This window comes from Struthio camelus, chromosome 15 (genome assembly GCF_040807025.1).
Source record: "Struthio camelus isolate bStrCam1 chromosome 15, bStrCam1.hap1, whole genome shotgun sequence".
Classification (NCBI taxonomy): Eukaryota; Metazoa; Chordata; class Aves; order Struthioniformes; family Struthionidae; genus Struthio; species Struthio camelus.
Window position 1 is genome coordinate 18,853,226 of NC_090956.1, and position 13,979 is coordinate 18,867,204.

General features: G+C 50.9%; 1 protein-coding gene across 3 annotated transcripts; it reads right to left on the reverse strand.

The window, feature by feature from the left end:
- Window positions 1-439: 439 nt before the first annotated feature.
- INTS15 (integrator complex subunit 15) lies at window positions 440-11,940 on the reverse strand. Of its 3 annotated transcripts, none has more exons than XM_068908560.1 (6): window positions 11,690-11,940; window positions 10,645-10,866; window positions 9,755-9,920; window positions 7,340-7,867; window positions 4,209-4,248; window positions 440-2,127 (listed from the first exon to the last, which is right to left on the reverse strand). In XM_068908560.1, exons 1-6 carry the CDS (start codon window positions 11,879-11,881, stop codon window positions 1,902-1,904), a joined length of 1,374 nt encoding a protein of 457 aa, XP_068764661.1. In that variant the 5' UTR covers window positions 11,882-11,940; the 3' UTR covers window positions 440-1,901. The 3 variants fall into 3 exon arrangements, with proteins under 3 accessions (XP_068764661.1, XP_068764662.1, XP_068764663.1); XM_068908561.1 differs by lacking the exon at window positions 11,690-11,940 and adding an exon at window positions 11,013-11,475; XM_068908562.1 differs by having other exon boundaries at window positions 2,019-2,127; window positions 4,209-4,259.
- Window positions 11,941-13,979: the final 2,039 nt, after the last annotated feature.

Genomic DNA, 13,979 nt, shown 5'->3' on the forward strand with positions numbered 1-13,979 from the left:
CGGCTCCCGCTTCGTCCTCCCGGCAGCGCTGCGGGGGATCTCCGTGCAGGAGGCCGGGCAGGCGCGGGGCCCGGGGCGCCCGCAGCTTTTAAATCACAGCGTTTAAAAGGGAGGCCTGGGCGCGAGCGGCAGCCCCTACGTGCCTGGCAGGCACCACGCAAACGACAGCAAACTCCATCGACGCAGTAACACAAGGTGCCAATTGCGGAGCGGTTGAGAACAGCACCGGGCCCGAAGCTTAAACCTTGCAGACAGGCAGCGCTGGGCTTATTTATAAACATCCTCCCAACCCCACAGGAGGGGATAAATGTTATTTCGTTATGCCAGCCACCGAAGCCGAAACGAAGAGCGGTCCGAGAGCTGGCAGCCTGGAACTGCCAAAGCAAAGAAAGGTTACGGAACAGATACAACCCAAAACCCTTAAAAGAAGGGAGCAACATTGAAAAGAAAAAAAATCAAAAATTTTAATTAAATTGAAATTTTAAAATTAGAGATCCATCCTTGAGCACAAAAGCTGGGAAAACAACATGGAGTTTGTTAACATATCAGTGTCGCAACCTGTTCTTTCCCATTTCATGCAGTTTCCCAAATAATACATTGGAAGAGGTACTGAGATAACTTCCATACTCCTGGATGCTTGCTAGTAATTACTCTAATCCTGAAACTACAAATTTTTAAGGGTATTTCCTTGTTGTTAAGCTCTACAAAGTGATTCCCCTTCCAGGAAAAGACACACACAGATTCCTTTTCAGCTGTTTCATGCCAATGACACTCTCCAAGCCACAGCCACCAGTTAATTTGCCCTGCGATTGCAGCGAGTACGCAACCGAACGACCAGAAACAAACACCACGCGCTCCTCTGATCAGGACAACGGCGTTTGAAGTCTTTGCAATAAGGTGACTGACGCGTAGCAAGGACCTTCTTTCTTGCTTTTATAGCCTGCAGAAGAGGCTCAGGGAATCACAGCACTAAGACAGAGAAGAGCTCACCTCAGTGGGCTGGGTTGCATGTTTTCCTGTAGCGACGCAAGCAGCAAGTTCCGCTGCGTTTCCTAAGATGCTTCGGTACGCGGCTGCACCTTGCGCTGCAGTAAGCCTTTGACCGGTTTTGCCAGCTAGCGTTAGATAAACCTGCCAGATCTCACTTCTACGCTGCTCAGACTTACTGATTTGAGCGCGTTCAAGAGGACATTTCAAAAGCCTGTAGGATGAAAGGATATTTCAGCCGTAAAGGAATTATGCTCCTTCCGTAGCATGGACCGAACAAGCTGGACCTTCTAATCACTGCTTGAAGGATAAAGGGGCAAAACTGTTTTCCACTTCTTAAATCATTCCCTTTAATAGGAAGTGCTGTTTCACTCTAGTTTGTGCTTCTGAAGCAAACATTTGTGTTCCAAAAATATACAGTGTACACATACTCTGCAGCTATAGACACAAACATTTACAGAGAAATGAATAGGCTGGAGTGGACTAGCTTGAAAATATTATGGCTTTCCTTCTGGCCCTCTTACATGTACAGCCAGATTATCTTGTCTCACCATGCAGTAAACAGACACAGGCTACTGAAAAAAACATGTTCAAAAAATATAATAATTCTGGTTGATTAAATGAAACAAAGTGGGTTAAAAAATTCCACGCGTTCTAGAGGTTTTGAGGTTTTTTTCCCTACTTCCACCCCCCTCCTTTCATCCATATGATCTGTCTTCGTATCTGCATCCCACATTCAAAGCAAGCGCAGCCTACCCATCTCTGTCTTCGCTACTCCTGAAGGGTTGATCCCTCATGCAGGCATTGCTCAGCTTTAGACCAAAGAGGAAAAATGTGGTTCCCAAAACGTTTGGTTTCCTCTGCAAGGCTTCCTCAAGCTAAGGGGAACTGGTTACATTTCACAGTCTAGTTTTTTAGCGAATAGGTCTGTATGGGAACGTCATTCCTGGTATAAATGTTTGTACAGGGTGAGCCGGGAGCGCTGGGTGAGCCGGGTGAGCCGGATGTGCAGGTAATGCAGGGTGTGCTGCATGTGCAGGATAGCCCAGAGGAGGAGTATGGATATGAGGATAAAATCCTGGTGGCAGAGCACCGTGGGTTGGTTGTTGTACTGGACCTGAAATCACCAGCTGGAGCAGGCTGTGAAAAGAAATTCAGACAGTCATAAGTATTATTTCGAGAAGGCTTTTGTAGTGGCTCTCCCTAGCCCACAAGGGACCGATTCTTCAGACAATTCATCATCATTGTTCACAGGCAAGTGGATAATGATTCAATTATGCTCCCTGCAGCTTCCTGCAGACTGTTTTTTGTTTTTTTAAAGCACAGTTGCTCTTTGCACCGAGGCACTGCTCACAGTAACTGACGGCTAGTGGGACTCACACAGTGGCAGGGAACAGCAAGCTCTGGTACCGCTTAACTAAGGGACAGATACTCTGGAGCACCTGTCTGGGAAGGCTACAAAGCCTCCCCCAGAAGGCCCTCAGCTCTTGGAATCAAGCCTTGCTGCTAGTGAGGATCCTACGTGGAAAGATCAGGTCTCTGCTTCCAGTGCCTGAGCATTGGCCTTGATGGCTCATGCCGGAGGAACCAGAAACAGTGAGAGTTCACGATGCAAACCATGTTTCAAATCGTGCGATAATTCAGGTTTTGAAAGAGCTGTTGTGTTAAGCCACTGCTCATTTTTGGATTTGTCAAAAGCGCACCAACAAAAGGAGCGAGCACAGAGTGATGAATATCACACTCTGCTCAGACCGACGGTGGATGTCTGCGAAGGTTTTCTTTCTTTAAAGTCTTGCTCCTTTCTAAGCATTTTAAGTTCATTTTTACTTTGTGAAAATTCCACAGTTAAATGGGTCTCATCTTCTGCTGAAGGTGTTTTATTAAAAAAGTAGTCTGGCAGTTTTTCTCCTTCCCAAGGCAACTAGCCTGCTTTTGAGTGTTGTTCTTATTTCTCTACTCCTCACAAACCACATATCAAAATATGAAACATCAAGTTGGGCGCAACTTCTCACAACTTAGGCATCAGCACGGAGACCACAGCTTGCACATCATCCGGCTGTTGGGGGAGGAAATTCTACTCAAGATTTTTTTTAGCTGAATTTTTGTCTTGCTTTTACTGCAGTAAGGCTCTTCTGGTCATGGTTGTTTAGTGTTAGAAAAATAAGTAGAGAAATTCCACAAGAACATGAACTGCTGCCACCAACGTGATCCCACATGTTCTCTGTGAAGAAAGCAGGGCCATAAGCCATATACAGAGCCTGGTCTACTCTATACCAGTGTCATCATGAGGTGCGGGCCACACTGAAGAGCTCAGCTTGTTCCAGTACAGGCAACCCTCTAGCCCTGCCAGCCTGGGGCTTCACATCCAGGAGGGCTGCCCAAAGAGGCAGGCAAGTTCGCTCACGCTGAACTCAAGGTAGCTATGTGGGCTCTTCAAGAGGAAAGAGGGCCAGCTCTTCAAATCTGCCAGCAGACCTCCCTCTCACCTGGGGAGAGCAGCTACATGGTCCCTCTCAAGAGCATCCCTTGTACCGGCAGAACAAAGCTCTAGCAGCACAGCAGGAAAACTGATTCATTAAGTGTCTCCATCTGCAAAAAAGGCAGGAGTCCTCAGAGCATAAATGACTCTTGAGGGGACAGAACTTAATCTTGCCTTTACTGCAACTAGAGCTTCTGACAAGCTCTGTTAAGCTCATGGCTAAGACACCAATATAGGAAATTATATAATTTTCCAATATAGAAGCGAGTTTTAGACACACAGATTGGAACCTTTCTAGCCAATATTAAGAAAAGACCAGAAATTTGGTAAGGATAAAATGTAAGAAGCAAAGTGCAGCTAAGCTTAGGGTCAGGTATAATAAGTGGACAACCTGGGATGGGACAATTTTGGGTGGTTGTGCAAGCTGTAATTCCATTTTCCTCTTCTTTTCATCTGTTCTAACACAGGCTGGGCAAGATTGTCTCTATTGGGGGAGTCACTGAAAACCTCCTGGACTCAAGCCTCCAGCTTGCAGGACTAGGAGCTCCACAGAGCTCAAGGTGAGAAGTGACCAGTACCATCTGTCACCTTTATCTTTGCACTGAACTTAAAACTGTGTCTGAATGAAGGCCAACTTCCATAAGTAAATACGTGTTTTCATACGGATTTTGTCTCAGCAGCCCTCAAGTAGGTGTCTTGGAATATGCGTTAAAACAAACACAGCTATAGAAAGGTCTCTTACTTGTTGTGTGGTAGCCTGGAGCATACAGTTCTCAAGTCATCTGAAAGAGAACAGAAGACAGAACAATAAAGGGTAAAGCAGAAATTCAACAATTTTCCTCTCTGTTCTCCTTTCTAGGAAAGTCAGACTGCTGAAAAAACCCCAGTGATCAGCAGATCCGGAATCCCATTCACAGGCCAATAACTTTGGTAGGAGACAACACGCTTCTCTGCCTCACCAGTGATTACTTCAGCTTTTTGCACTTGACACGTTATTATAAGCTCTGCATTTAACTTACAAAGCCCTGTTGGAAAAGCAGCTTCAGTTCAAGGCAAACCAAGCCTTGTATAGAATTTGCAGCAGGTTAAACATAGCTCTGCCCAACTGTGACTGCAGACTGCACACCCTCACTGCAACTGCTGTCATATTTAACATAAAGCTGCTGCCAAAGGAAATGACAGGTCCCAAATCACTGCACTTAAAATCACCGCTTGATCTGCTATATGAAGCATTAGATGCTGCAGACCTCCCCAGAAGAGCTCAAGAATTTGAAAACAGTTCAGACAAGATGATCATCAGGATTTACAGCACTCAGGACTGGGACTCAGCTGACTGTCAGCAAAATATCTAAGTGATCTAGCAACAGGAAAACAGATGCATTAATAAGCAACTAAGACATAGGCAATACAAGGTGTGACACTGCCCACAGAATATGGCATTTATGATTAGAAAGGCATCATATCAAAAGCAAGGCAAACCTTACCTAATAGACTTTTTTATTACTATTAAAAACAGCGTGAGTTTAAGAAAGTTCTTTTATTATCGAGGTCTACTAACAAAAAATTGCACTGCTCCTTTTATCCCCATCTTAGTTTCTTTTCCAGGACATTTCTTGGCAATACCTGCATGCCTCACTCCTTTGCGAGCAGCTCCCATCTCTTCCTTGGTCCCATGCAATGACAAATATTCCTCATATATATACACATATACATAAACAGTCTGTGTTTGCCTCTCTACATTTCAGCTAAAGGCAGAATAGCTAGAACCAAAGTATTTACCAAGAGCACTACTCAAAACACTTCCCATTGCTAGAGTCCTTTCACGAATAGCTTGAGACCAAGCTCCCACTTTTGCAGAAAAACCTACTCCCAAAATACAATTAACTGGTATTTCAGTCGCTACTTATATTGAACTTTTACAGTAAGAGCACTCCTACAGTAAGAGCAAGTGCTCAGAATGGATCATATGAATAGCTGGAAAACAACATAGCTTAAAGAAGCCATCAGCTCAAAAGATTCCACTTTTCTGCCTGTTCTTACTACACCCAGAGTTCCTGAACAAAGGAGAGAAAGAAAAAATATTAAGATTTAACACATTCAACAGCACTGGTTCAGCCGGAGCAAAAGCCTCAGGCAGAGGCTGCTCTCCACAGGCAGGAGATGATGAGATATGACAAGTCCTGGATTGTTAGGACACCTTAAGCCTTCTACTGTTGTGCTAAGAGTTGCCTGTTTTCAATACAGTTTAATTCAAGAAAAGAGTAGGTCTGGCTGACTGTTGCGTTGAGATGCTCCTCCTTTTTGTTTCTGCAGGTCTTTCAGAAGGAAACGTTTTTGGAAACAGGAAAGACCAACTAAAGCCACATGAACAGGTTTCTTTACTAAGTTCAAATGAAGATGTACACACAATACAGTCGCATTAAAGGAGAAATGAAGGTCCAGAAGTTCCAGATGAACCAGAGCTTCTGTTTGCTTTTCTGATTCCCTAACACATCCATCTCGTGGTCTACTTCATGGCGTCTCTTCCAGTTCAGGCAAACTCAGGGACGAGTTAAATTGAAACACAATTAAACAACGCTTTTTAAAATAGCTACAAGCAACCTCCTGCCCCAAACTGCTTTGGAAGAAAGTGGCTGTCCTGGAGAGCAATTTTAGGCAGACAGGAGCAAGCTCCATGCCTGCTTGGAGCTAAAGGAAGCTGTATAGTCACAAATGCATAGGCAATATTGTGCCTCTTCACCCTGGTGAAGAGGCAATGCTTGCCAGACGTTCAGCAGCACGCTTCGCAGGGTTATACAATTTCCCATCGGCTTGGGATTTTAGATAGATCAGGGTCACATCGGTCCGCAAAGGCTGTTTAGATAAACTAGAAGTTTTAGTCAGTCATAAGGGTCCTACCAACAAGGAGTGTTTCTTAAAACTACTGTAAATACCATGACATACACAGAATTCCCTGTATCGGTTAAAAGCCAGCCTAGGCAGTTTTGATGAAGAAGATGTGAAGAACTGCAGGCTTCACACACCTAGCAGAACACCTTAGCTTATGACTTATAACAGTTTGCTGCTGCCTCTGGTTTCAGGCCAGAATCCTGCCCCAGAAAGTCAGTACAGCTGTGTTGGAGACCTAGACTGTACAACGTTACTCAGAGTCTCTCTGGCTCCCGGGCATCACCTTTCACGTTCCAGAGTATGTCTGCAGAGCTGGCAGGAAGAGAAATTAAGCTTTCAGCATGCACAATGGGACAGATTCTGCAGCTCCATGTGATACGTTTGTCCTTGGCTCTCCAGTGTTTGCTCTCAGAATTGCTTTCTCAAAACAGGGAGAGTTCGGAGGAGGATGAAGGTCTCTAATGCACAACCACAGCAGGACCCCACTGAGCAAGTCAGCTTGGAGACACTACAGTTCAGGACCAGGTAACTGTGATCATGTCCCATTTACTCAGGGATCAAAGCAGGCAACAAGATCTTTCTCTCTTTGTGTTCTGATATCAACCGTGCTGTTCCCATTTGTGTATGGGCCCCAAGGAGGTCACATTTGTCCCCATGTCGGCTGCCCAGATATAAACCCCTTCCACACACTGCAAGGAAGAAGGTCAATTCTCCTTCAGCTCTGCAAACCAACATTTTCTCCAGTCAATTTTATCAGTGATCTGTCCTTTCTTACTCCACATCCAGTTCTTTTTCCTGAAGTATTTCCTGCAGTTCACTCTAATACTGCTTCCTAATAGCAGCAAACTACTACTTCTGCTATCAACAGATTGACCTTTACTCCCCCCCCACCCCCCGCAAAGCTCCCTCTCAAGACATCCACCCGCGCGCTGGAGGAAAAGAATCCCATGCCAGGCTCCGTGCCAGCCCCGCTCAGCAACTTACCCCGAGTGCACAGCAGTGCTCCTGATGCCATGGCCACTTGCAAAGCCTGAGCCAGTCTGTCTAGAGCCAGTTCGATCTCTTTGGACGCATTGAGAGGATTGAGTTCATCAGACAGTCTGTTAATTTCCTCAACAAGTGGAACCACATGGTCAAAGGGCACTAACCCCAGGCGCCCGTAAAGGTTCTTCTCTGTTAAGTGCCCCTGAAGCATCATAAGAACCTGCAGGACACTTAAATGCAGTTTTGAATACAGCTGATGGCAGTCTCTGTCATCTCCTGCAGGTGAGTCCTTGGCAATTTTGCTGGGGGGGTGTCCGTTTGAGAGAGAGGCTTTCTTCTTCCTTTTATAAGCCAAGGGGGCCTTCACACACCAACGGATCAGTCCAGTGAGTGGGGTAAGCTCTAAAAACCCTATTGGCAGGTTGGCTGCAATAGGAGTGTTTAGAAAGGTAATGAGGATCAAGCGGGGGTCTTCAAAGATCCAGGAAACAATCAACTCGAGCAGATCTGAAGGAGGGATGAGGTCATCTGAAGATAAGAAAGATACTGCTCAGTAAACAGAGCCCTGCACTCGAGCACAGGACCGTGGTTTTGTCACAAATCCCTTACCCATACACTTCCTGCACTGGCACAATTGAATTTCAGAACTTCCCCAACTCTGCTGTTTTTTTCAAGACACCAGCAGCAGATGTTCTTTTGCCCAGAGAGAGACAACCATATTCTTATCAGCTTCACCTTCTTCACCAGTTCTGCAGACTCCACCACATTTCAACATTTAACCCCTTTCACAACAAAGCTTCTTTCATCATTTCCTTCCTCTCCCACCCCATCACCTGCTCACTCTTCCTCTAAACTTGGTCTCCATTTGTCCCTTGCCAGAGGAAGTACAAAGGGAAAGAGAAGAGGCAAAACTTGTTGGCACTTCTTCCTCCTCACCCCAGTCACTCAATTGATTTTCTTTAAGAATTACATAAATGAGCATGTCTTGTGGAAAAACTTAACTCGACAACACAATCACACGACAGGCAAAGGATTATAAGATTGTGTAAAGTTTCAACTACGAAGCAATAGGCGGTCAGGAAATGGAGCCTGATTAGTCTCAACAGAAAAATTTACTCCACAGTAACCGTGTCTCATTCCGTCACAGTGGTAGACTGCCCAGACTCAGTGCGATATCTTTGCTGTGAATCGCATACACGTCAGCAAAGGACTCGGCACTGAACTGATCTAGTCAGGTCTTTTGTACCTTGACCTGGTGGTGGAAATGACTTAGAGGAAAAAGTCATTTGGACTACAGAACTACCCAATCCAGGGTCAGCACTTTCTGGTTTTTACCTTCTCTGAAACTTCTAACTACCACAGGTGCTGGCTGTGTGACTAAATCCTGTCTGTTCTCAGAACACGGTGAAGACTGCCCAATTACATATCACAGAAAAAAAACAAGCTTCCTCTTCTTGTACGACCATAACATCTTAATGAAGTCAAGGAATTGGAAAAAAAAAAAAAAAAAGATTTACTGACTATAGCTATTTCCTTTTTGACATATCTTTTAATTAGTTGGATGAACTTTCAAATGCTTACACAATATGTGTATAAAATATTGAGAAAGACTATGCTACCAAGTTCTTAAAAAAAAAAAAAAAAAAAGCTCTAAGCCCAGACCTCTTTCCCACTAATACCAAGCTGTTTATCTAGAGAAGGCTGTGCAAAACACTTCCTTTATCTTCCACAAATAGCATTTGCTTTCTTGAATGATGTGGGAAGTTGGCATTTAATGTGGTTGTTCCTTAGATTATCACAAGTTCTCTCTCTCAGCGAGTAAACGTAAACCAATCTTACTTTACACACATACACACGCTTCTGCTCTTTGAGCAACAACACCTGGAGGCAGGTCATATCAATAGCTAGTCATGGATACAGTTAAACAGTGCAGGTTTGCACAACAAGTTGATTACATCTCTTATTCCTGTTCAACAGAAATCCTGCTCCAGCTCGCAAATACTAAGAATTTACATTTTTCACCTTTTTGAGAGGAGCTGGTTTGACAGCCACCCCTGAGTCTATCTGCTGGGTAGATGGCACTCAACAGGAGGGTAAAACTTCCCAGCCCAGGCAGACCAGCTTTCACACCTAGAGTTTCTCAGTCAGTAAGGACCCTTTGTGGAGGATGTTGCTGTTTGTGTTATATGGTTGCTTCTCTATTAAAGACTATGCCTTCAGCCACTGGGTGTTATTTTTATTCTCACCCCAGTGACAGATGATGTAACAGTCACATACCCCAGGATGCTTCTGGTAGTAGCTATATGGTAACAAGCATCTTTAGAATTTGAACAGTTAATTTGCTTGCAACAGTTAATTCATGTTGCACTATACTATATTACTTATTTTGAGAGACATAGTTTGGAAACATTTTACCTGAAGAGAGGTCGTAGAGAGCCGTCACTGATGTAATGAACTGGCAGCAGAAGCGAGGACTGGCACTGAATATCTGTTTCAGTGTTTGGATGGAGCCTGGCACCAAGTTGCAGTAGTCATCAACCAAAGCCCGGGCTAGCCTCACACAGTACACAGCGGGGGTACGCTGTAGGGATGCGGGATAACATACAGAGAAAAGCAGTGTAAACCAAATCACAGAAAGTTCTAGAGAGCCGACTCTGTATTGCTCTTCCTATTCTGCTGTAAAACACCTGACTCCTGCACATCCCATGAGGGAAGCAGGAACAAAGATGCACTTCCTGAGATCAACAGTGGGGAATCTCTATGGGGTAAGGAAGGGACATCCTTCAGAGAGATATGAGAGACCTTAGAAGTACTGCATTCATGGAAGACAGGCACTGGAACTTTTTGCCCAAATCTCAAGAGAGAGGCAAACACTGCCTCTTCTGCCCTACCCACGCTTGCACACCAGGTAGTTTCTTTCCCAAACCCCCAAGTCCAGTTCTTTGGCCAACGTGACCATGAACTGCCACAGTTTCATCCCACTTCCTGTTCCCTTTGTCAAATCATTCACTGATCCCTTTCAACAGGCCAAAAAAAAAACCAACCCTGTCTTCTGCCAACACAGCAGGCAAACGGATTGGCAAAAGCTCTGCCCAGTGCTGGAGCAAAGGAACAGACACGAGCACAGACGTGGGGTGAACACAGCTGCAGCAGCCAGCCGTTACCTTGGCTTAAACTGCCACAGAACAGCAACTGACTCCAGCCAGCTGTGACTGATCCTCAGGTGACACAGCACACCCGCTAACAGTTGTGGCAGGCTCCCTCATTCTTTCCCAGAGCTTGCCGGGTTTGCACAAAAGCAGTACCTGCAGCCAGAAGGCAGCACATTCCAGAACGGGAACTCGGCACACAGCAACTGCCATGGAAACCAGCTTTCCCAATAAAGCCATCCTGTTGTCATCTGCTTTGTTTCCTTGAGGGCTGAAGAGAGATGAGAAAATGATCTGCCGGACTGAATCCTTGGTTTGTTCTTGGAAATAATTGCACATGATCTCAAGGAGCTGAAGTTCTTGAAGTGAATTTAATCTCTGAAAGAAAACAGAAGCAAAGCTGCAAAATACACTGGAGCTCTAGAAGAATCAAGAGTTGCTTTTGCGAAAGAAAGCAACAGTAAAGGCTGAGAGCTTCTCAGAAGTGTTAGAAGCTCCACCAGGCTGCAGCCTGTCCACATTACCTTTATTACTATCTCTCCACAATCTCACGGCCTCTCTTGGGCCCCGTGCACATATACAAGCTTCCTAAACAACCACTGCATTTATCCAGTTACACAAAAAAGGCTTTTGCGTAGCTCGCTACACAAGACTAGCGCTTGCTGTACAACCAAACGCTGCCTGTGAACTCAAAGATAAGCCCTACAGCAAGATTGGGCTGAAACATATTTCCTCCCCCTCCAAGTAGCCTTGCTAAGAGCACCGCCAGGCAGGCAGGGCTGAAAGCCAGGCCCGAGGCCTGTGCACCCCCTATATTCACCAGCAGCAGTGGTTTCTAATCGCTACTCTCCACCCCACAGCCCCAGCCTGCACCTAGCCCTGCACTCCGAAAACCTCGATACAGCCTGGCAGCGGCATGGGGGGACCTGTGGGCAGTCTCCTGGGGCCTCAGCCCCCACTGACCCTCTGCAGGACCCCACCCAGGCTCCCAATACCCCCTTTAGTCACTTAGGGTTTGCCCTGTCCCCACTCCGACCTTCAGCCCCCAGCACTTCCCAAGGGCCCGGTCCTGTCCCCACGAGGACTCAGTCGCCAGCAGCTCCCGGGGCCCCTTCCTGTTCCTCCAAGGGCACTGACCCCCCCCCGGGAGCCCCAGCCCCCCCCAGGACCCCCGGCCCCGGGGCGGCCCCGCCGGGCCCACCTTGGGCGGGGCGCCGCGCTCCTTGGGGACCTGGAAGAGGAACTCCTCGAGGAGCTCGGCGGGGCCCTTGTCGACGAGCGGCAGCGGGGCGCTCTGCAGCTGGCTGCTGAAGTAGATGTCGAGGTGGTAGAGCACCTCCTTGGCGGCGCTCAGCGCGTCCCGCCGCAGCAGCGAGTGCCGGATGTCGCTCATGGCGGCCGCCCGCCGCCCCCCGGCCCGGCCCGCTCCGTCGGGCCCCGCGCGGCGCGGCGCTGCGCGGCCTCCCACCGCCGCCGAGGCGCGACCGCTACGGAGGCCCGCGGCGGCCAAAACAAGCGAGGTGGCGCCCGCTGTGCGCAGCGCCCCCTGGCGGCCCCGCCCGCACCGCCGGGGCGGCCCCGCCGCGGGGGGGACCGGGACCGGGGCCCGCACCGGGGGGCTTGGTCATGCCGGAGGGGGTGGGCCTGGGGCTGATCCCGGGGGGGGGTCTCACTCTTGGGGTGGGCCTGGCCCTGGGGCCGATGCGGGGGGGGGTCTGGGCGTTGGGGTGGGCCTGGCGCTGGGGCTGATGCGGGGGGGTCTGGGCGTTGGGGTGGGCCTGGCGCTGGGGCCGATGTGGGGGGGGGTCTGGGCGTTGGGGTGGGCCTGGCGCTGGGGCCGATGCGGGGGGGTCTGGGCGTTGGGGTGGGCCTGGCGCTGGGGCCGATGCGGGGGGGTCTGGGCGTTGGGGTGGGCCTGGCGCTGGGGCTGATGCGGGGGGGGGGGTCTGGGCGTTGGGGTGGGCCTGGCGCTGGGGCTGATGCGGGGGGGTCTGGGCGTTGGGGTGGGCCTGGCGCTGGGACCGATGTGGGGGGGGGTCTGGGCGTTGGGGTGGGCCTGGCGCTGGGGCTGATGCGGGGGGGTCTGGGCGTTGGGGTGGGCCTGGCGCTGGGGCTGATGCGGGGGGGTCTGGGCGTTGGGGTGGGCCTGGCGCTGGGGCCGATGCGGGGGGGTCTGGGCGTTGGGGTGGGCCTGGCGCTGGGGCTGATGCGGGGGGGTCTGGGCGTTGGGGTGGGCCTGGCGCTGGGGCTGATGCGGGGGGGTCTGGGCGTTGGGGTGGGCCTGGCGCTGGGGCCGATGCGGGGGGTCTGGGCCCCCTGGAGAAGTCTGGTGCTGGGGCTGCGCCCGCCGTGGGGAGATGCAGGCCCTGGCGCTGATATGGGCAGGATTTGGCCCTGGGAAGGGCAGGAGCTGGCCCGGCTGCTGCTGGGAGCCCGGCCCTGGGGCACCCGTGCAGCGAGGGGACTCAGGGTGCTGTCCGGAGGCGGGGGGCTGCGCCTGGCCCGCAGGCCGCTCGCCCCCACCCTGGGGTGCTGGTCTCGCCCGGCCGGCGGGACCCACAGCCCCGCGCGGGACCCACCGGCCAGCGGCCCCCACAGCGGGAAACGCCCCAGGCCTGGGGCGCCCACGGCAGCCGCTGGTGATGGGGCAGGAGAGGGATGCGTCCCCCTGCCGGCCCCGCGTCCCCGTTGGGCTGGGGGACAGGGAGGCCGAAGCCGCCGCCGCCCCCGCACGCCCCCGGCTCGTCCCGCACCGCTGACGAACGCTGCGCCCCGCGAAGACCCCGCGCGGCCCTTTGGGGAAACTCGGCAGCTGCGTTTGAAGGCCGGGGAGCACTGGGGACACAAGTCAAGGCAGGCGGCGGGGGACGAGCCCTGTGGGAAGCTGCGCCGGGTGGGCAGCGGGGCCGGGCCGCAGGACCGGCTCCGGAGGGGACAGGAGCGCGGGACGGACGGGACGCCCGTGCCCGAGGGGACCGTGGCCCCGCGGGGCCCCGGGAGCAGCTCGGCGACTGCAGGGCCTCCCCTCCGCCCCGCCAAGCCTGGTGGCCCGAGGTGCTGGCACCGGCCGGCGCCCTGGGGGACAGGTCTGCCTTGGGGACGCGTCTTTTCCTGGGTGCCCAACGCCAGCTCCCGGGGAGGCTTCGGGAAGAGATGTCTACCCCGACCCGGCGCTACGGGGGCCGAGCGCTGCCCAGACGTGAAAGCACCTCCCGGCCTGCCAAGGACTTGCCCACAGGCCTGCAGAGGTGTCCGCGGCCATGTCCTCCTCCCCGGTGGCACCGCCAGGTCCAAGGCAGGCTCAGGGCCACCTCCGCACCCAGCCATGGCACAAAAGCCACAAACCATCTCGCTTGGGGTGCTGGATGGGAAAGGTTTGGTGTCAGTCGAATAAACGCTGTTGTAAAAAAAAATCCGAGCAGGCCACGAGGGGATGGGGCTCTTCTCACGCGGCAGCAGGTTCTGGTGAAAGCTGCCGAGCGAGGGCCTTC